The sequence below is a fragment of the Symphodus melops genome (assembly GCF_947650265.1).
Source record: "Symphodus melops genome assembly, chromosome: 12".
In the NCBI taxonomy this organism is placed as follows: Eukaryota; Metazoa; Chordata; class Actinopteri; order Labriformes; family Labridae; genus Symphodus; species Symphodus melops.
The window spans coordinates 18597440-18621116 of record NC_136702.1 but is presented as its reverse complement, the minus strand read 5'-3'; the positions used below and the strand labels follow the sequence as shown (position 1 = coordinate 18621116).

Below are 23677 nucleotides of genomic sequence, written 5' to 3'. Positions count from 1 at the left end.
AGAAAACAATGTTGCTGAAAGAAAGCCTTTAATTGGTAAGTTGTAAGGCATAATCTTTAGCAACAGTTTTAGACTTCCTCATTTGAATTATACACAGTCGCACAAAGAGGCTTTGTGATGTTCTTTGTTGAGAGGCGTCTAAAGAAGACACAAGTTACTCATTACAAGTGTATAACAGGTCAAGCACTGAGATGAGGAACTGGTTGAAGATATGGGAGAGACTTGAAAACATTGGGACTTTGCAACAAAAAAAAAAAGTGGAAATGTGAAAATTGTTTTGCAGATCAGGTCTATCATCAAAGCATAATTTTGTGAAGTTAAATATTTTTCTTCGTGTGTTGTGATCGCTCTCCGTGTCCTGTCTGAAACAAATGAAATCCAACCCCACGCTATCTGTCCAGTTGGATTTCTTATCTTTAATAAATAACTGCAAATTAAAGACCATACATTTTACCAGGCATTTGGTTGTTAGTAAGGCTTTTTTTTCCACAGCCCTCATACTGTGTCAGGCAAGTCACACCAGGAGACCAGCTGTAAAATAATTAATACACTTTGATCTGTTGGACATGTGGATAAGAACACTGAAGGATTTATCTCACAGTTTAATAAAGGCAGACAACTTATCTTGTCGATGATATCCTTGCACAAATATAACATAATTTGAGATAAGAAGGTATAAAGGACACCGCCTTTTATAATTCACACCACTGAGAGATATTGTGTTTGGTAATATAATAGAAATGTGTTTTATGGTCACTTCATATTAATAACCCCTAACAAGAGAGTCTTTGTATTCAATAAATCAGTGCACATAGATTGTATCTCTTCATGAACACATTGTAAACATAACCTGATACTTTGTTCAGTAGTTGAAAGGGGTTGGATGATCATTGAAGTATCAGCAGTTTAAAGTTCATTTAATATTTTCAGATTTAAATGGAAACATCACTCAAATTTGCATTTATTCAAACTAATATGAGGAGTCAGTTCCTATACCAGCCTTCAAGTGTAATACATTGAAGTCTTCAGTGTCAGTGTTGATGTCGACCCTTTTGAAAAAGCAACAATATAGGCTAACTTTTCCACCTTATACTGGCAGTTTGAAAGTCGATCAACAACTTTCAGTAGGGAGAATAGCATATCTCCCATGTCCACAGATCACCCTGATAGCCTGCTTGTATGTAAGTTTAACAGTGGGCTAGGCCATGTCTGTATCATCATTGTCTCACATTTAGCAGCTTTACCAGGTGCAGAAAGCCATCTAACCCAAGTAACGTCTCAGGCTTGCGTTCAAATAAAAATCAGAGATCCATGTGGACTGACAAGATACAGTTTTGGATTTGGTTCAAATACAGTGTAAGTCCTTGAGCCTCTACAGCTCGTTGTAAAGACAGCTTCAGGTGTAAGATAGCTTTATTGGTTTAACACCTCCCCTCTGCTTGTCATCAAATACATGTTGTCTTTTATGGGGAACCATGATGCTACTGTGTGTTTAAGACGGTGCAGTTTAACTCAGCGACCTTTAGTGGGTGTCAACATAATGCTGCTTTTAAAGGGATACTTCACCCATTTGCATGAAGCTTTGTATCATTAGAAACATGGTAGTAGTGTTGAATGGTCATGAATCCAACCCTCATTTTGCCCTGAGACGAGAAAAATATGTTTTTCTTTGCCTGGAAGTTTTCTTCATGTGATGCAATATGACGCTTTTTGCATCACATGAAGAAAACTTTCAAACAAAGAAAAACACATTTTTCTCGTCTCAGGGCAAAATGAGGGTTGGATTCATGACCATTCAACACTACTACCATGTTTCTAATGATACACAGCTTCATGTAAATGGGTGAAGTATCCCTTTAATCTTAGCACTTGGGTTGTCAAAAAACAACAAACTTTTTTGATACACATCCCCTGTCTTTACTATTGGGGCTCCCCGGAAGTAACTTTGTGTAAGACAAGCAGTACTTCACTATGAAAGCAGAGATGGGCATTGCGGTTGGTAATTCAACAAGCTTTTAAAGTACCGGAGGCGTTTTGCTCTTCGTTACTGTATGTTCTTTGTGATCCATCTTCCAGCCTGGTCTGTGTATTACTCTCGTGAAACCTTTGCTGTGGAAATAAAAATAAGAATGTTTCTCCAGCATGCTGTACATCATGTCCTCTGACACGTACCCCCTTTGTGGTTTCAGACATTAAAAATATCTATGTTAATATTTTCATTCTTTATGATGATGGTCTTGTTTGCATTTGAAGGTCATAAAGAGGCATCATTATTAATTCCAGTCTGTTTTACAACCGGTTATTAACTCTGCACTGTAGCTTTAATATCTTCAAATTGCGGGAAAACATGCGATGCAAAAAATAAATAAATAAATTGAAGTAAGTGTACTTTTATTCTAGGTTAGTTACTCTTTGTTATTTTCTGACATTTACATTACATTCATATAGAAAGTATTTGAGAGCTTGTTTTGTACGATGTCATTCATTGTTTGTCCATCCTCCTTTTTTTACATTTATCTTTCTTCTCTCTTTTTTCTTTCCTTTTCTTTTTACATGTTCAAAATAAACTAAACTAAACTTAGTGTCTTATCAGCAAGCAATCACCTTACAGTGTATTACCCTGCTGTCTAGTTGAGTGCTGTGGTTAAAGAACACAATTTAACGGCCAAAAAGAGCAACAGAGAACCACCAAAACAAGCACAGTATTCATTTTAATCCCTCTCCATGTAAAATGAAATTGTTTGGAAATTTGTAGTCATTTCAAGCTACAAACGTCTTTAGGACGGCTCTGAAATATATTAATGTGCTCTTTTGAGACAATGGCACACACACACATTAAACATGAAGACAAGTGTAACAATGCCAACCACAGAAACAAAATAGACAAGCCCAAGTCTGGCACACACACACACACACACACACACACACACACACACACACAAACAGCTCCTCTCTTAGCTGTTTAGGAAACCACCTCTATTCATATACAATTGAAAAAAAGGTTAACTCAGTGGGCGATTCTGTCCGACCTCTGCAGTTAAGAGGCGAAGAGGTTAAATCATTCTGGCAGGCTGTACAGGGAGTGTGAGAAGTAGAAGTAGGTTCAGAGGCTGCATCAAAATGATCATATTTACATGTGAAGTTCAGAAGAATTCATGTAAAAAATGTCTGTATTAAAGCAGCAACCTGAAACATATTTCCTAACGAATCAAAGAATTTTTTTTTTCTTTTTTAAATCATTCAAATAAAAGTAGCCGTTAGGTTTGCGCAAATTCTGACAGCAACAATAGCGCCTCTATTGTACGTACAAGCCAAAAGCTAGCACTAGTGTTACAATTTCAGCACAATAATATTACTTATTTTAAAGCTTGATATTATTACTTATATTATATTAGTTATAGTTCTTGTTTTTTATTTGTTGTTGCAAAAACAAAAAATGAGTTTAAAAAATGACAACCATAAGTGGCACAGATGAATAGTGTTGGTGTTTCAGTAAAGTTAATACGTTTATTTGTCACAGGAGCCATTCAGGCTAAAAGAAAATCCCCCAAATTCCCATCAGCTTGGGTATTATAAAGCCTCTTGTTCTCCCGCTGTCTGTGTCCTATTGTGGTTTGTAGTCTAATTTCTGCTTTCGGTTTCTGTTGTTGTGTCTATTGTCATTCCTCAGTTTTGTCCTGATTGGCCTAATGGAACGAAGGGGAATAGAACACTTCCTGGTTGAGCAGTGGTGGGTGTTCAGGGTTACAAGGTTCAACGTAGTTCAAAATGAGTTGATTAATGATAGCCGTCACAACTGAGACTGAGCCATAATGACAAGGACACGAGGGAGGAGCGGAGGAGGAGTAGAGGAGGGAAAGAAGGGGAGGTAGGGGGAGGAGAGAGATTGGATGATTATAAGTTGGCATAGTAAACAGTGAGATGGCAGTACAATGAGATGAGGCTTCAGGGCAGAAGTGGAGGGGAAGACAGATAGCTAATTAGTCCTGAACGGAGGTGTGTGAATGAGAGGAGGAGACAGACACACGTAGAGCTGGTTAACACACAAAACAAGGGCTGTGACAGGGAGGCTGCACTGAGTGGTTAAACATCTGTTGCTCTGTGGGACACCCAGACTGCTCTGCAGGGTCAGGCTCCCAAAATACTCATTACCCTAACATGCTTGTCCTTTCACATAGTTTACATGATGGCAGTAAATGATGCTAAACCCTTAAAATGTAGTTTTTCCCCTATTGTTGCGTTAAATTCGTTTTAAGAGTTAACACTTCACTTGTACAGTATCACTTCTGTGGATTTTTTCTTTACCTATTTTTTTTAAAATCTGAAGTATATGGCAGATTTTTTCCATACGTGTGCTTCAGTTTTAAGGGCTTTAAATTTGACTTTTTCATTTTTTGTGACACCATCAAATAAGTATCTCCTTCTCTAAACAGACAAAATAAAAACTAAGTTACTACCTCATGCAGCCAATTCATTAGACATCCCTTCTAAACGTTCAAAAAATGTCTCTAAACAAACTTCATATATTATTGAGCATCTTACAAAAAAAAGCACAAATAATGCTGCGTTTGCACTAGGCTTAGAGGCTTTTGATGGACGTGTTGAAGCTTGTGAACGTGTGAATTTAATCTTATTATTAAACCTCACAAATATACTCAAGTATACTTGAGCGACAGTAGCTCAGCCTGACGGTACTTGTGTTTGGAACTTTAGTGTCACCTGTTCAAGTATCCGTATGCATCACAGTATGGAAGTTGGTGTGGATGCTGGAGAGGTGCCAGATCCCTTCCCGAATGCTGTTGAGGTGCCTTTGGACAAGGCAAGGAACATCTTTGACTTGTCACTATTAATGCTACAGGTTCTACTTTTTGTATGTTTGTATTTTGAGCCTTTGATTAACACGTTGCTCAAACAAATCGTATTAATTAAGCATATTAGCATATAGCATTTGAAAACAAAATGAATCTGACAATATGGACAATTCTGCTTAGCAAGCATCTGCTCTTATGTCGAGACCTGGCTTCAGCCTGTCAGAGTTCGATTCACAAACCACTCACTATACATTATCCCTATAAAATACCTGACTATAGCTCTGCAGCAATACAATTAAGGAAGACATTTCCAACATTTTCACAAACCATTGGTTTAACTTTAGGCTGTAGGAATTATGAACTGTGCAGATTTCATGGAAATGCACCCAACATGTTGTGGCATTTTATTCAGAAATACAACAACCTACCTCATTGTGAACTTACAGTCAAAACACTTGAACCTTGCAAATCTGCAAGAGTTTTCATGGCAACTAATTGGCTGTTCATCTTCCTCAGACATTTCAGTTTAGACAGCAACATTGCCATGGCTCCTATCTACAAATCTGACAATAATAGGAAGGAAAAATTGTGCCACATGGGACACAGAAAATCAAAACATTTTTCTCTTGAGTTTTCAGACATCACTGCTCGCCGTTCACACATTTAATTGTTAAATCCTGCTCGTTGGTCCTCATCATTCTCTCCATTACCCTCCATCTCCTGTCATAGTGGAGACAGTTCAATTAGCCTTGTGGTTCAGGGACACTCCCACAAATCCATGTTTGTGGGGTTTAATCAGATTGGGTGTGTGCATGTGTCTGCATCATATATGTGTGTAAGGGTTAGGGTGAGGTGATAAAAGGAGCACATAATTCTTTGTCACTGTGTGTCACCTCTCTTTATTTCTCATCTTCTCCTCTCATTGTTTCAGTAAAAAAGGAAATAGGAAAAAGCTATTTTGTGAGGGAAAGGAGAATCTTTTAACCCCAGACGTCCAGGTTAAAACATTGCATTGTGTCTGTGTGGATTTCCATAAAGCTCCTTTATGCAAGAAGGTGTAAACAACCTGAAATTACCTGCATTTTGATTTATAGCTTAAAGCAATTTGGATAAAAGATGCAATGACCTCTATTGGTGACATGTGTCCTCTGCAATGAAGTTATTTACTACTGCTAAACTGCTCTTTTCCTTTTCAGCAATGGTGTTAACAGAAAATGTGTCCACACTGCTTCTTTTTTGATTTAAAAAAGGCTCATAATGTAAATATTGCTGAAATCAATAATCCATACTGTCATATGAGTCTTCTTTTAAATTGAGGTTGAAGACCCACCTGTTTAAAGCTGCCTTCATTAAACAATTTTAACACATTTGTTTTCAGAAGATTTTAAAATATAGCTTTACAATGTAACTTTTAATTCTTCTGATTTATATGCTTTATATATATATATATATATTATTTCAATTAGTTAGATTTTTAATGAATTATTGTTGTCAAGTCAAAGTCTATTTGTTTAGCACATTTAAAAACAGCTTCAGCTGACCAAAGTCCTTTACAGGCAGTGCATAAAAACAGTGACAGATTATATTCCATCCTCCTTTGCAGTAGGACAGATGTGGTCTGTGTTGGGGGCCCCTGACGGGTGTATCTAAAAGTCTGAGCCAGCATGTGAGGTGTCATTCGACAAACTGTGAGCTGAAGATGTTCAGTGAGTTGTTAAACAGAATCCATTTCGATTTGGAAAGACAAGCAGGTGAATCTGTGTCAGGTGGGACAGTCACAGCAGGAATTTTTGTGTGGACGCAGAGCTGAATACTTAATGTAGTAATTGTTCACTATTATAGACCGTACCAAAATAATTCTCAATAACAAACAGGTGTATACATTTAATATTTGAAGGTTGTAATTTCATCTGCATTTCTTTTGGATCATATTTTCATATTTCATATGTTCATGTATTCGTCTCTATGATTGTTAGTGATTTTCTTTTTCCCTTTGTCTTCACGCTTTTGATGTCCTGTGTGAAGTACTTTGAATTGCCTTGTTGCTGGAATGTGCTACACAAAGACACTTGCTGTTTGCCTTGGTGACATCAGAAACATTAAGGGTAATTTTGTCCCTTAAAAAAATGTTTTGTCAGAGAAGAAGAAAGGACATACAAAAAAAAGGTCCAAGATGATGAAAAGCGAAACATTTTGAGTTTTCTGTTCATTTTTTTAGATAGAAAACAATCAGTTAATTAATTAATGTTATTCAAATACATGCAAAAAAAAAAGCTTCATATGGAATCAAACATAGTGGGGGAAAAAAACACGTTTTTAAAACTATAGTGTCACAGATGTGTCAATGTAGCTGTGTACAGCAGTGTTAGATGAACAGAGTTCATTTATATAGGAGGGTTGTTGTGTTTGAGGCTATCCAGGGGTTAACAGGAGGATTAGGTTTGCTTTAATTGGTCGTTCTGACAGAGGCGGGACTGACAGCTTTAGAGGAGTGGCTGTCACTTCTTGATCTATGTCATCCCACACTGAAGAGGAGATTTCATTTCCCTAATTGACTCCCCCAGCCCCATCCCCCTCGCCCTTGCTTTACACCTTCTCTCCTGGATGTTTTGTTTTACCTTCTGCCACGGTGTCTCCTCTCTCTCAGCCTTTCCTTTGCTTCCTCCCGTGTTCCCAACCCAGATGTTTTTTGGCTAATGGCATTCGGAACAATTTAATTAGCTACATCATATGCAATGAAAACCCATGGTGTTGAACCAATTAGCATCATTAGAGCCCATATGACTCATTGATTAAGAATGATTATTCTCACTGCAGCCTCTGGACCAATTGGCTATCGCAAAAGGCATTTAGCCTCAGAAGGAAACCGCCATTATTTCTATGTGTAGCCAATGGATTTTCCTGAATATAATTTAAGAAAACTGGGCCAATTCTTCTTTTTCTATGCGCTAGTTATTTTTTACAGCATGGCACCAAACTTAAATCGAAAGAATTGGAGCTTAGAGAGATATCAATGTACATCCCCAAGCAAATATTAGTTTACAGAGATTAATAAATGGCTAAATTGTTGCCAGAAATAGTCGATTGGTTCCTGAATTGATGGATTCTTGCTAGGACTTGGTGTTACTATCCCATGATGATCAGCTCAGTCATAATGAAGGAGGTGTTCTCTGAGTGGGGTTGGATTAAGAGATTTGGGACTTGACCGCCTGGTGCTACCAGTCCAACACATCATCAGTTGTGTACCACAGAGTCTTAGGGCGTTTCGGCCTTTTCTCACAAGACACCCTCCTCCGTGGCTGACCCGCCACAGGCTGATCAGATCTGGGCGTGTGTCACACTGGGGGCACCCTGCGGCCATTTGGCAGCCCAAACGGTCTCCTTTCTCTTCATCCACAACCAATGACTGCTCCTTTCAGCAACACTGGCTAGCTCCTTGATGGCCTTCTGTTAAGTCTGCCCTCTAATGCCGACCTCCTTCAGGAGCCTTGTGGTGGAACTGGCTACAAATCCCCTACAGCCAACCTCTACTGGTCGCACCTTAACGCTCCAGCCCCGATCCTCTGCATCAGCTGCTAAGTTGGCATACCGCAGGCTCTTCCTTTCATATGCTTCATCGATGGCCTCCTCCCACGGTACTGTCAATTCGATGATGAAGACACGTCGACTGGATATGGACCAAAGGACCAAGTCTGAGTGCAGGTTGGTCACTGCAATTTCCGGTGGGAAAGTGAGCCTCTGGCCTAGGTCAACGCTCATTTCCCAATCCCGGGCTGCATCCAGTGGGCTTGAGTGGTTCAGAGACTTGATCAACTGCTTCTCTCCCTCCCGAACAAAATCAGTTTTAGAGAAGGTAGTCAGGGGAAGATATTTCAGGGGCATGGTGTTGGTGGTTACCCTCTTCTTTTCAAGCTCGGCCGCCAGGCATTTCAGCACCTGATTGTGGCGCCAGGTATATCTGCCTTGGTTGAGGCTGGTCTTTCAACCCACCAGGATGTGCTTAAGGGTTGCTGGTGCAGCACACTGGGGACAGGCTGGGTCCTCCCCAAACCAGAGATGTAAATTAGTTGGACAGGGTAGGGTGTCATATGTTGCTCTTATGATGAAACTAACCCTGTTGGCCTCCATGCTCCACATTTCGCTCCAGGTGATTTTCCTCCTCTCCACACCTTCCCATTTCATCCAGCGGCCCTGCTTGACTTGAGAGACTGCAGTTGCACGTCTGGTTGCTTCTTCCTGGTGGCGCACCTCCTCAACTACCAGCTGCCGACGTTCAGATGGTGTTGCCTTCTGCCATGTGGTTGTTGTTGTTCCTAGTCCTCGGCCCTGTCTTCCTTGTTGGACTTTCCCCACTATGTCTCTGTGTCTTAGAGCCGCCTTCGCCTGTTCCACTGCTGTCACAGGCCTCCATTTCCTACCTGTTGACAGGGTGATAGCGGCACCTCTGACAAAAGGATCCCTGGAATCTGTGAGCGTCATCTCAAGCCTTGTTTTAGCACATTTGTACTCCTCCACCAGGCTTGAAATTGGCAGTGAGAGGGCTCCATTACCATACAGGCCTATGGTGCTGAGGCATTTGGGTAGTCCCAGCCATTTCCTCACTTGTGCGTTCACCAGAAGTTTAGCAAAAACAAAGCTAAAGTTGTTATGTCTCTTGAGAAAAGAAGATAAACTCCATAGACACAAGTTCCTGCCACAACAAAATGTAATGATTAGCAAGCTGTACTGTAGAAAGTGGATGCTAATGGGGAGAGGAATAACTTTGCAGCTTGCATAGATTAACAAATTCTTAATTCCAAGCTCTGGGATGGAGGCAGAGATACACATTCACACACATGCTCGCTCTGTAGCCTGAGCTCCCGCCTAATGTCTGTAAATGAGCACCTAACGATGTGTGTTCAGCTATTTGCTTATCCATATCAGTACCACAGCTGCCTCTCTTCACACGTTCAAGCTGACGAACACTCACTGAAACACACTCAGACTCAATCATTTTGTTGATGCAGTGAAGAAATAGATGATTTATTACTTCACTCTTCGCTTGTACAAACTTTGCGACGTGTGCCGCAGAAGAAAAAGATCTGTTTACTCACCTGTGTTCTTCCCGTATTGAAAAGTTGAATAGAAGAGAACTTGCCAGTAATGACAGAATTTAAAAAAAAGGGCCCAATCAAAGATATTATTATATTCTGCTAGATTGGCCATACAAATGGGAATGTTTAGGAGTCAGTCAAAGCTTCAGTCCAGATAGAAATCAATATTTCAACAACAGAGAGCTTTTTTTTGCTGACACGTGTGCACCCTGGAAAATACATTCATAATGTTATGGCATATTCCCATCAGCCTCAGTAAAACTTTGTTTTAAGGGTTAACTAGCGGATATAGGCATGCTAAACACTGGAGCTCTGATACAGCTATGTTATTCTTTTCATCTTATTAGCATGTATGAGTAAGTCCTGCATGCTCACATTCTTTTTAAATATGAAAAAGTAACAGCAAGTTGATTCAGACAGAAGGAGTAAATGCTGTAAGTGAAATATTTGTTTTCATTAAACTCAGGTGTATTACTCTTTTAACTGTGTATGCCTATGCCAGGAATAAAACTTAGCTTTTGTCATTATGTTTCTGTATTCGTCCTTTTGTTGTGAATACAATTTATCAAGAACTCCTGATGGGAATATATTTTACATTTTTCTCAAACCACCTTTTAAACTTAGGGGTGCACTTTTTAAAATGTGGTAAATGATTGGATTGAGAGGATCAGACAACCTTTTTCTTGAGCCCCTCATGTTCCTGTCTGTTTCATGTTTGGAGAAGGGTTCACTCACTAACACATGTTCTGCAGGGAATCATAGAAACTGCTCAGTGGAAACCACAAAGTAGCACTTCTAGTTTTATAATAGTGTGGAAAAAAAAACTCACGGAAACGCAAGTGGATATTTATTAAGAGAGTGAGAAAAATTATCAATTTGAATGATTTCTGTACACTTCAAATGATAAATTCCAACATTTCTCCTATTTGTCAGACAAAAAATGTTCTAGCTGTTCTTGTTCCTCAAAGGTAAATCAATCATAGGTTGAATTATTAAATGATTTCCACATCTGAAGTAAGGGTTTTCTCTTTAAGCAACAATGTCAAATGTGTTCTGAGTCATGACCAGAACACAACTGCAGTCTGCAAAAGGACCTACAGAAACTCTACTTTCTGCACAGACTGAAGATATTTTTAATGGGCACGAGACACAAATAATTTTAATCTCAGATCTTCTACCATCTCATGGTGTAGTAACCTTTTACTGCACATCAAACATGTTCTGTCCAGTATTGTTAACACAGCAGGTACAATAATTGGCACTCAGGAGCTTTCCTTGTCAGATATCTGGAACAGAGAAATTGTAAGGAAAGCAAGGTCAGTCTTGGACAGCTCTGACCATTCTCTCTTCGATTCATTTGTTCTTCTCCCCTCTGGTCCGAGGTACAGACTGTATGTTCCTATAGTGCAATTACTCCCTTGACTTTAGGCCTTGAGTGTATTTTCCAGCAGCACCATAGCACTGCATTTATCCATTGGAATTTGTAACAGTTACATTGTCTTTTCTGGGAATGAACTGCCCTTTGTCGTTTTATGTTGTGTATGTGTTTTTACTCACTGTTGTAAATCAAATTTCCCTTCCATGGACAATTAAGGTCTGAACTGAGTTGGTATACACACAGAAAAAGTAAAAGTTATAATACAAAAATAAAACATCTAGCCAGATTATAATGTCCCTTTTTGTGACATTTTTTGTCACTTGTCGCTGCTTGTCTGTTTGTTAAGCCACCCACAGATGGTGCGGCAGAAGCCCATTTCTGCTCCCAATCCTTACCTCCTCTCCTCCCTCTATTCTCTCCTATTGACGTGATAATCACTACAAATTGATGAAGCCATTGAGTGGGCTGGTGACACAAGGGTGAGTGGGGACACAAACTCTCCACCACCCAGTAACACCCATTAATCAGACTTCTTCCAGCCCCCTGTCCCTCCCTCCAGACAGCCCGACACACTGCCAGGGGTCGTAATGTGACACTCTGCCTGTCTGTCCCCATCTATAGGACACTTTTCCTGTTGACTTTTATTTCTACCTTCGACTGTACAGGTCTTCATGTCAATTACAATAGCAGACTTTAATATTTTCTGGTGAAGGAAATGTTAAAAGACCTGGTGCTGTAGGGAGATTAAAACCAGATAAATTGTTTTAAAAAAAAGAATGTGGAAAAAAGAGAAGCACTGCTGTTTTATAGCTTCTCTCTATTTTTGTGTTAGTCCTTTGCGTATTGTTTTGCACTGAAACACCAAGTCATATTATTGTATTTGTAAATGTACTTGGCATAAAAAACAACAAAAAAACCCAAAAATAAACCCCCCAAAAAAACTACTCTCATTCTGACTTGGCACCCCCTCCGTGTCTCCAAGCTGCCCTCCTCTTCTGACAAAATGCACAGCTTGAGCTCCTCGGGGAACACTCTGGGGTTTGTTTCAAGGTCACAGTAGAAAAACAACAAACAAAAGGAACATTTGCATTTGTTGAAAGAGCCCTCAGACTTTGGAGTGCCTACCTGAGGATATTAGACAACATGATTTGGCACCCAATTTTAAATCGCTCAAAAAAAGAAAAGTTGTATAAAGCTGCTTAAAACCCAAAAGGCACTGCTTCTCTCTTTGCTTCATTTTGCATTTGTAGTCATTATCTTTCGTCTCATTGCCTTTTTCATTGTTTTTATTATTTTTTAATCTGCTACAGACATAAATGCAAGTCTAACAGAATTTTTCCTACCTTTAACACATGAAAGGACATTTTTAAGACTTCAGTCCACCTTTACAATTGAATATGACAACAAGAGACTTCCACATTCATTGTGTATGGAAGTTGTCATACACACAAATTATTTTGTAACACATGGCGCATGCTGAATGTCTGGTCTGAGGAAGTTGATTCATGTAAATCATAGAATAGATTTATGCTAGACTAGTGGTCAATGTGTTGACATCTACAACCTGAACCTGTTGACACAACAATGAAATCCGCCATGATCCTGAGACAGCTCAATACAGTCAATATAGTTAACCTACTCCCCACACAGAGGGCTTGTTACTTACACCGCAATCCAGGAACAAACACTTCAGAAAAAAACCCATTATGGACCATTTTATAAATATGAAACTTGTGTATGTGTGCTTTGCTGCCATTACAAACCAGAGAGCTAAAAAAAAAAGTCAGAAGAACTGACTGCAAATGGCGTCAGAATAGATGGTTTAGAGAAAGGAGTCTGATATGACATGTCGCCTGAGGCACACAATATGTTAATTGAATTACAACAATATGGTCCAAATATGGCAATATTTCAAAATATGAGACAAATGACTTATGAAGACGTCATCTCTCTTACAATAGGCCACATTAAATTAATGACAAAAAGGAAGAAAGGTTGTGAGAAGGAGAGAGGGGGGGAGGGAGTGTCCGACGTTGAATTTAGAGATTCATTACTTCTCTTTGAACTTTGATCTTATTGACTGTAGGTGGTAGTAAATTCTGGACTTAGAAATACCAACCTTATTATCCAAGCGACATAAAAATGGAAGCCACCACTCTCATTATATTTGTGGTCATTTCACTGTTCTCTGTTGTGAAAACTCGGATTAACTTAAGGTGATAATGTTTGCACCAAGTGTCCTTTAAAGTTCCTTACAGTTATTTTAGCTGGTAAGGAATTTATTCTGATGGCTTATAAAAGCAGGAAGAGCTTCAAGAAGAAGACTTTTTGTTGGTATTTTTAATGCTGCTCACTGCTGTTCCCAGGTCAGTATCAACAAGGCGATTATGTCAACACAGCCTCTGTAGCATTATAATAGAATGCCAGTGCAAGAGTACAACCGAAGGCTGCTCCAAAGGACTTTCCAAACCAAACAAAAGACTCGCATTACTTTTGCAATTAAGTTAAAAAAAAAAAAAAAAAGACTGGCTATGGTCTGGAAAGACACAAATATAAAAATTAAATCAACTCTGTGTTGCATTTTTTTTTGATACCATTGCTTAAAGTTGATCTCAGAATCTTTTCTTGTTTTCACATGTTTATTAGCACTTGTCTGCTTTTGTCTCTGTTCCTACTAGTGAAACAGGGGCCAGAGCCGGGGCCGGGGCCGCGGCCGAGTGGGTTTAAAGAGATCAATTGGCTTGATCTGAAAATCTGCTCTGAAAGTTTTATATAGTTAGGTAGTGCTTTGACACAAACCTCATTTTCCATCAGTAGAAGAGAACCAGGGCAGACAAGCAAACATCAAAGCGTCTTCTATACATTCAGAAAATATGAAATGCTCCTGCATGATGAAATGAAAATTAATGAGTAATTTAAGTCTTTCTGGTATGTCAAGTAAAACAAAACGTTACATCAAATTCACCCTAATTCATCTGACTGAAGCATGAACCAGGTTATTTGCTCAGATCTGTGTGTGTGTGTGTGTGTGTGTGTGTGTGTGTGTGTGTGTGTGTGTGTGTGTGTGTGTGTGTGTGTGTGTGTGTGTGTGTGATAAAGTAAATCTCACATCTGTGATAGACTCTATGTAATGATGTATTGATTCTTACAGTGAACATCAATAAAATCAATACCAGACAATATATCCTTAAATGAACATGTTTCCTAAAGAGCATATTACTGCTGTATTTCAAGAAGACAAACAATTTGAAACACCAAAGATATGACAGATAAAGATCACCCACAAGTCATCCTACAGGGAAAATGTATCAGTGAACTTTCTAAATTGTGCTCAGTGGTGGTTTGGGACCCTGCGGGACTTCACAAAATTGGCAAAATAAGAGATAGCAACCAGCCCGATAAGTCATACCTGAAGGGATTCTTTGGTACAAAGATGAAGGAAAACAGCACATTTTTGGAGACAACACTCCTCCAGGCCATTTTTTTTCATCTACAGTACATTAGATAATCCCTATCATGGCAGGCATCTCTTTTAGGCGACATCACTGAACCCCAGGCAATGACTGTTTAACAGTGAGAGAGATGCATAGCTGCTCTGTCCTTTTCGTTCTTCTCCCCTTACGTCTATTTTCTGCCTTTCTTTGTTTTCATTAAATTTAGTTTTGATTGTAATCTTGGGCCAGAAACATTGAATACTGATGAAACAGACAGAGATACGAAAGAGATTAAGACACACAAAAAGGATGAGACGGACGGACGGACGGACGGACAGACGGACAGACGGACAGAAAGGGAGGTCTTGTAGACAGTAGTAACCTAAGCAGAAGCCATTATTCTTTGATAAAATTACTTCATACCTGAACTATAACACACACACACATATATATATATATATATATATATATATATATATATATATATATATATATATATATATATATATATATATATATCATAATGGCAAAATGGCAATGCAAAATCTAGAAACTGAATTGTAACTTTCTTAAGCTTACAACAATGGACTTAACATGTCAGTCACTCTGCGTGTTTTTTTAAAAAATATTACATTATGTGTAAACTGCAACACATTAACATTTTGCTTGATACTTTCATTGAGGTTCTTTTTGCCAGTTGGAAACTATCAACACCATTTGTTTAGCTGTAATGTCCTCTCTCCTCCACTAGATGGCACCAACGATTTCCCTAACTTAAAAGCAAAAGTAACACAAGTACCTCCCATTCACCCCATCTTGAGATTTTTTCCTGATGTTCACCTTGCAGTACAGTATGTTCTTCATGATATCTGTCACAAAAACCTCCAGTGTATGTTCCAAGTGGATGTGGATTTGATAAGTGTGTTGTGTCATTTGTTAGATAGGCGTACGTCATAGTTTAGGATGTTAAATAAGTAGTTGAAAGACAAATATTTCTGTAAATTCTTTTTGGTAACAACTACACAGTATACAGACTGTCCTACTGAATTAAGATGTTAATGCAGTTTTGCATCACTGATTGAAAGATTCTGACTTTTCAGGAGATGGAATTGGGCCTTGTACATTTCCTTTGCACTCCCACTGAGGGTTGAACATCCACTGCGAGCCTGGGACTCCTCCTTACTTTCCCAGCCTGCAGAGTGGTGGGAACTGGGTACTGGGCAGCCCAAAATGGTCTGCTATTTTTACCACGCTGTGCTCAATCTGAGGGCTGCTCCCGGGAGACCTGTTGTCGGCAGCTCTCCCCAAGACGTGGAATTTAACCCCTAGGAGCTCTCCCTAGAGGTGATGGAAAACATCTGGCCAGCTGCTTGACAAGGTCTGGTCGTCCAAAGCCTATCAGACTTTTTCGTCCTGGCAAAGCCCCTCTAGAAACTGCAACAGCATTGACTGTTGATACCAACTGTTGCCCCATTTAGGGTCTTACGTCATAAGACAGTGTTAATAAAATAAGTCCAACACTTTCTACATGTAAAATCAGTATTGTTTTAGTAGGTGTGAACGATGGTGGAATAAATAAAAGAATGCCACAGAATCCCAGAATAACATTTATTACCGACTTTATTTAATTTAAAAAAAAAAAAAAAGATTTGTAAATGTTACACTGAGTTCTATCAAATCATTTCTATGTTCTGTCTCTCAGCACAGGTCGACATTAGGCACACAAGAATGCAGACATCATTTTGCAGAACTAGCCATTGTTCAAATACGAAACAAAGAAGAGTGAGAGGGATGTAGAAGGGAGGGAAAAGATGTCACCTTAGCAAAACCGCAATGAAAGTTGTTGCAGGGCCAAGGAAGACGGTACATCAAAAACAGCTTTCAGCTCAATCGTTCCTGTGCAAGGGACAGCAACAACCGATGTCTCAAGTCCCTGCGTCTTTAGTGACATTAAAAAAAGTACAACAGCAACTTACAAACTAAGGTAGCCCAGATTTCAAAACATGACTAGACCAACTTTGGCTGGGTTATATTCCCCGCAGTCACCAGAGAAAAATCTGGTCGATATATACGTCAACGGTACAAAACCCACTAGCATTACAGCAAAAAGGTTATTAAAAGGTAACATACCTGCAAATATAGCACTGTATAGCCTCCATGAAATTAAAAATGTGGCTTATGTATAAATATACTTGTAGCAAAGTTTACTGTATTTGTAATAGAAAGATGCAAAAGCTGCAACTGGTCAGTTTCATGGTCATGTGTGCTTAATATTTGGCATCTCCCATTGAAAAAAATACACATTAGGCCAGAGTGGGTTAAGCACTACAATAACTTACGCTGCAGTGGCAAGAACGGCTTTTTCACAAACACGGCAATTAGAGCTAGAATACTAAAGAAAAGCCTTTATGTACAGCTGACAGTACAGTGAGGGCGACTGCTGGGGGGGGGGTCTCACTGCTTTCGTTGGAAAGACAACAATCAAAACTAAGCATTTTATTTATTGCACACAAAAGAAAAGATTAACATGACTTCTTTGTTTCAACGTTGGATCAAGAAAAGCTTCAAATCTAGTGAAGACGTTTGGAAGATACAGGTACCGATCCGTCTCCTGACTGGCTACTTTTACCATCCAATGAAACGTCTTCATTGCCTTTGTTGGAATCTTTGATCAAGTCTTTCTTTTTAACATGACAATCTACTTATTGTAAGGATATGAATTCAGCTGAGGATGATTAGTGGTAGATGAAATAAAGCTTAAAATATCACGTTTTACTGTACTTTTAGAGGGAAATGGAGCATGTGCAGCGCTGCCACATGTTGACTAGCACATGAAAAAGAAAATTGCTATACTGTATGTTGTAAATCATAGGTCAATTGCCCACTTTGTTTTTGGATGTTTGTATTATCACACTGACATAGGACCTGTTGAATGGCACATAGGAATTGCAGATACAAAAGTGGTTGAATATTTACCTAGCAAATAACATTTATTTTTTTAACTTCCCAAACATTCCTTTCAAACAAAAAGAAAAAAAAAAAAAAAAAGTAGATAATACAACAATACAATCAAATTCATTTTCAGGTCATCCTCTTTTGGTTACACTGAGGTAAAAACAAGTGCAGCATTTCAGTTCTTCAGTGAAAACTAAATCTGTCGAGCCGAGCCCAAAAAGTTCCCTCGTTCACCTCAAGTTTTAAGCCGTCTACTTTAGAAGGCAGAGCTGCTTAAAAATGGATGAGTCAAGGCCAGTTGAGGCTGGCGCTTGTCAAAAACTTTTATAATGACTTTTTTTTCTCTGAAGACTAATCCAACTTACAGGCAGAACAATCATTACTAACGTCACCACTGGCATACAGAAAGTCTCTTGAGCTCCACCGTGATTTGTTTTCTATCCATCTTCAACTCTTTACCAAAGTTTTACAAAACACCAGTGAAACATCTGACCAAATTTCTGTGGCATGCAACCCACATACGGGCTTTCACTGCCAAGCAAAATTGGCACATTACGTTAGGTTACAGCTATAGTGGTGCCATAGTAAATCTGATAGGAAGGAGACAGAAGGAATAACATCAACACTACAAGCCAAATAACTGCACTGTCACTTTTGGGCTCAGGGTGGCCACATGGTGATGCTTCATGAGACGAGAGGTTTTCCGAGTGGATGGTGCTTGGGTGGAAATGACCCCCCTCCCCACCTTATCTGAGCTTTCAGGAACAGCACTGGCGAAAAAGAGCAGCACTACGCCGAAGCGGGGACCGACACCTCCAGCAGGCGGTTGTTCTTGCGTTTGCAGGACACGCTGTTGCCGTTCTTGAGAGCTGCTGCCTGGATGAACTTCACACATACCTTGTCCTGCTTGAACTGCACCAGGAACCTGTCACGCAAAAAAATAAATAAAAATAAAAAATAAAAATAAAAATCAGTAAACATCATTTGACCTCATCCATGTCAGCGACAAATCACAAACTATGACAAGGACGCCCGATGAAACTCTGCCTGCACTCTTACTCGTCTGAGATGTCGATGTTGAGCTGCTCGCTGTCTGCAGCGGTGGCCCCGGTGCGGTGCAGTTTGGTGATGATCTCAATCAGATGTTCACTGCTCAGTAAGAAGTCTCCCTTGATTGCTGACGCTGAACCCTAGAGCATAAAACAGACCAAAAAAAAAACACAACATCTGCATCAACAAACCTTGTTCCCTGGATTCAGATTCTTTGGTATATGAAACTTAACACAATGTTTTTGTTTTACTTGATATTTGAAGGCTTTTACTTTGGGGGGTCAACTGGTGGCCACATTCCACCCCCAACAACCCTCGACGTGACCCTCAGTTTAATTATACAAATTAATGACTTAGAATGCCATGAAATCATGAAAACCAGAAATACGTCCATATTAATATTCTAACACGCGTATATGTTGAGTTACATTTGAAACAATTGACTGTACTCGTTTTTGTATCCTACAATTTGGCCTCCTGGCAGTGAGATTTAAAAGAACCTTGCCCTTGCTGTGACCAAAGTTGCCCATCCCTGCCCTAAACTATGATAAACTATTATATTGTAGTGAGAATATCACAACATGGGAAGAGGAGACGAGATTCCTCAAAAGGATTTTCACATGTCCCGTAGTGTGGTGGAGGGCAAACGTATGAAAGATTCTCCCTTTGCTCTGTGTGCTCTCTTTAGATGAAATGACCTCTAAGCAAGGTTTACTGCTAATGAGAGTTTTTCACAGCTGTGGTCACCGACAGTGGAAGGGACAAAGAGCAGAATGTGTCAGACATCAAGGATTCTGTAGGAAGGACTCTTGGCTACGAGGCGTCCTTGATGGAAAATGAAAATGTCTCTCTCTCCCAGCCTAAAAGTCAGGAAACCTCCCCTTTCAAAAAAAGGACTGTAATCTAACCTAAACACAAGGTAGACTCTGCAAACATGCAAATAAAGGTTGGGAACTAAAAGTATCAAACACAAAAAAAACAAAAAAAACCCATATATTTTTAAATTTAATTAAAATGCTGTTTGAGTACCGTTGTGAGGGACATTTTAGCTGCACTCAAGCAGTATCATAAACAGAGGAGTGAATTGTTCATATGTGAGGCTAAAGGCTGAGAGAGCTGAAGACCATCTCAGCAGATTTAAAGTGTGATCACTTCTCGAATAAAACAGAAGTTGGTAACACTTTCAATTCAGGTCAAAATAGCTAGTTGCTTATTAGCATGCTAACTTGTAGCATAGAGTCCCGTCTGGTTATTAGTCCTAATTAAACACTTTGTACATGTTTCTACATGGCCAGAGTCGACAGCTTACAGGCCAAGTAAGAGTTCGCCCTCAATACCTCCTAATTACTCGTTATTGATAGTAAATTAGGATGTTGTGATACACTGATAATATGCTGTCTGACCAATCAAATGACTCGCTGTTGTATAATAAAACGTCACATCCCAACAGGTCTCCCTCACCTCTTTGAGTCTGAGCGCAAAGAAGCCGTCGCTCTGTGTGCTGACCGACACGCTGCTGAGGTCAGGCAGAGGGACGCTGGCCTTCACCTGTCCCGTCTTCTGGTCTGCCAGGACCACGCTCTTCTTCGTCAGCAGGAAGATCCGAGGCGTTCCCTGCAAAACCGGAGCACAGACGGTTGTTACCTGCACCGTTGTGGAACATGTCAACATTAAGGCTGAAGAAAACGCAGAGCTCGATCCAAACGCGTCTACTATCTGCCGAAACAAAAATAATCCCAGTTGTTAAGATGTCAAAAAACAAACTGTTGTAGCACAACACACACAAGTGAAACAGCCTTCAAAATACTCAAAAGTCTTGTGCACCACTTGGCCTGAGAGGGTGATTTTACAGCGTTTACACAAACTGAATGAAATGGGACTCTCCTGGAGCGTGAGTGATCTTTCTCACCTTGCCATTGGCCCTGTTGATCTTGTTGACCACATCTGCCAGCAGGACCTTCTCATCCACGGCGCTGTTGAGTTTCTGGTATTTGGGGTTCTTGCTGATCTCAAGGTAGTCCCCTTTAAAGGGCTGGCTCACGCTGAGACAAAAACCACACACATTCATAACGCGCACCACTTATGAAGACAACACCACGCTGTGTTCACTGCGGATAAGTGTGTCGAATTAAAAGATCCGCTAATCGGCCCATTAGTCAAACAGCGGGACGAGAGAGATTTATTTTGATGTAGCTTTACTGGGATATAAGTAACGAGAGCCCTTGTGCGAGTACCTGCTCGGGTAGAGAGTCTTCTTATCCTTGAAGATCTCGCTTGCCTCCAGCTTCTCTTCATAAACGGCCTTCTTCTCCTCTGTGAACTGGCTCCTGTATTTCTTACACTGAACACACAAACACAGACGGCAGATGTTTAAACGGCGGTCGACGTTATGAACCATTCGTATTGGTTTGGTGTGCTTTACAGATCCTGTGATTCATTGCTTATCCCTCTTCTCTGTATATATTTCATCAATATAGACAGGATCATTGCCTCAGGGGTGAGTGACGCCACCCTTTTTAAAAAAAATAAAAAAATAATGTTTTACTGCCTGCGGCTTGGAGAAAAAGGTTTTACTTTTGACAAAGTTTAATACTTGACTTGAGTCAGTGCTCCAATTATTTTCTTACTCTTCCATGTGTTTGATTGTTTAACAATAACTAAAGTCAGACAGCCGAGCAGTTAAGTTGTGATCCCCTGATACAGAGTCCTTTTTGCAGCGGGCGTGGGTTCAAATCCGACCTAAGCCCTTTGCTGCATATCATCCCCCTCACTCTCTCCTTCCAACATTTCCTGCCACTCGTCCGTTGTCCTATCCAAAAACGGCCCAAAAATGTACTTAAAAATGAGTCATAGAACAATGGGGAGGGGGGGAGGGAGAGAGACCAACCCTCCAGAGGTGGAAGATCCTACGCAGCTCTGTGTGGACTCCATCCAGGAAGAGGTAAGGCCTGTTGGGCCAGTTCATGTCGACGGGAGACATGGAGGGCATGGTGCTCTTCAGGCCTAAGAAGTACTTTTGCATCTGGAAAAAAAAAAGAAAAAACAACTTCAGTGTAGACGGCATGGCAATGGAATTCAGGGTAATGTTGCTTGAGGAAATATGTACAAGGAACACAACAACATCAAAGAACAGCCTTATTATTTTCAAACTGAGTTTCACCACTGTCCACCACGAGTCCAACTTACGATTCTTTGGATGGTGAAGTCATAGATTTTCTTGCCGGCATTAGCCCTGAAGAATTTTCTGTACTCTCTGCGGACCTTTTAAGAACAAACAAACAAACAACAGGACATGTCAATCACCTCCTGCCGCCTGTGAAGTTTGCTGTGAAGCGGGAAATAAAAAAAAAAGGGAAACCCTGGCAGGTGAGTGGCAGTGAAAACACAAACAGCACAACAGAGCAACAGGGGTTTTTGGGTTAGTCACAAACAATGAGCACCTGGAACAGACAACTCCAAGCTGCTGGACTTCATTCAAATTACAGCCATGACAGAATGCAGGTCTGAAAAGTCAATGATGGTTATGACAAGTGACCTTCACCCTGACCTTCATTGGAGCAGATTGAGTTGTTAGCAGGTGCGTTAGTGGTGCAGGGTGAGTCAATTATCATGATGAAAAGATTAACACAGCAACAAATGATCTGTACGAGAGGACGGGTATTCTTCTGAAAGCCGACAGACACGCAACACATAATCACCGGAAACTAGGACACACACACACACACACACACACACACAAACCCCAAACAAACCTAAGGACCAAAAAAAGCAAAACACAAGTGAAACAAATACTGCTGGGGAAACAAACAACAGTGCCGGCTTTTTCTGGGGTTAGTTGGAGGGATGCAGAAGAAGCTGGCAGAGATGAGATATTCAAAAAAAAAAAGAAAAAAAAGAATGAATCAGACAGAGAGACAAACAACCTGCCGCTGATCTGTCAGTCAGGCGCTGTTGCTTCAAGTCTTCAGCATAAAAACAAAACTATGTCTGAAATGTATCAAACTATTCTGAAGAAGAAAGTTGAACTTTTAACCGTTCTATCTTTTCACGTCTTTGCTTACTCTTTCCACCGTGACAAGTCGCTGACACCTGTGGATCCGTTTGAGTGTAAGGTGTTGAGGATAAAATGTAACCTCTTAAATCGTGTAGCTTGTCACGATCGATTTGTAGTCTTTGTGCGTAACTTGTGCGATGCTTTCTGTAGGGGATAATTTAGTGTTAAATGATTATTAACACACCTCGTAAGAAAAGGGGCACCACCTGGCTTTCCAGGGACAACTATATTAATTATGAATATTTAATTAGCTTTCTGACTCATGGTGGTCTTCGCAGTACCTCCGCACGTGCAATATTCTTTTCCTGAAATTGGGGTTTTTCGTGTTTGATAGGATTTATCAAGACTATCATGTGTGATTTCACTTTTCTTTATGATGTGGTCGCTACCTGGAGCTTTAACAAACAGAGTCTGCGGGTCTGTGTGCCAACTGTCCAGCACCTCATTTTTTTAGGATCATATATTATTGGTGTAGTCGCAGCCTGGAGCTTACATGTCTAAACTCTCAGTACTACTGTCAATAAGGTTGTTTACATAAATGTTATACTATTTATCATATTCAGGCACACTTTAAATACAAACCCTCATAAGCTTTATTTCTTTGTATTCGTCTTATATTCGATGCTCTATTAGTGTTGCTCTTTTTCTGGGCATTGTATTCTTGGAGCAACCACACACAACAACTTCCTTTGGGATTAATAAAGTTCCATCTTATCTTATGGCGCCATCTTTTATTTAAAAAAACCCAAAACAAACTTTTACTCATTCTCTCATTTTGTTGCATTCTTATGTGGATCTGTTGTTTTAATATCAGTGAGATTCTATATCCACATTGTTCCTTGTTGTTCCTCTACATTGTCTGTATGCATGTACTAAAGAGGCGGCTCTATGTGTGCAGACCA

General features: G+C 39.9%; 1 protein-coding gene across 1 annotated transcript in view; it reads right to left on the bottom strand.

Moving 5' to 3' along the window:
• Positions 1-16318: 16318 nt before the first annotated feature.
• Positions 16319-23677, bottom strand: part of myo1b (myosin IB) — a 33624-nt gene continuing 26265 nt past the window's right edge. The window contains exons 23-29 of the mRNA XM_079357874.1: positions 21908-21982; positions 21609-21743; positions 20956-21062; positions 20631-20763; positions 20183-20335; positions 18731-18861; positions 16319-18596 (exon numbers count right to left, since the gene is read on the bottom strand). Of these exons, the coding sequence (XP_079214000.1) occupies positions 18461-18596; positions 18731-18861; positions 20183-20335; positions 20631-20763; positions 20956-21062; positions 21609-21743; positions 21908-21982 (870 nt within the window). The 3' untranslated portion in view covers positions 16319-18460. The remainder of the gene's footprint in view (positions 18597-18730; positions 18862-20182; positions 20336-20630; positions 20764-20955; positions 21063-21608; positions 21744-21907; positions 21983-23677) is intronic.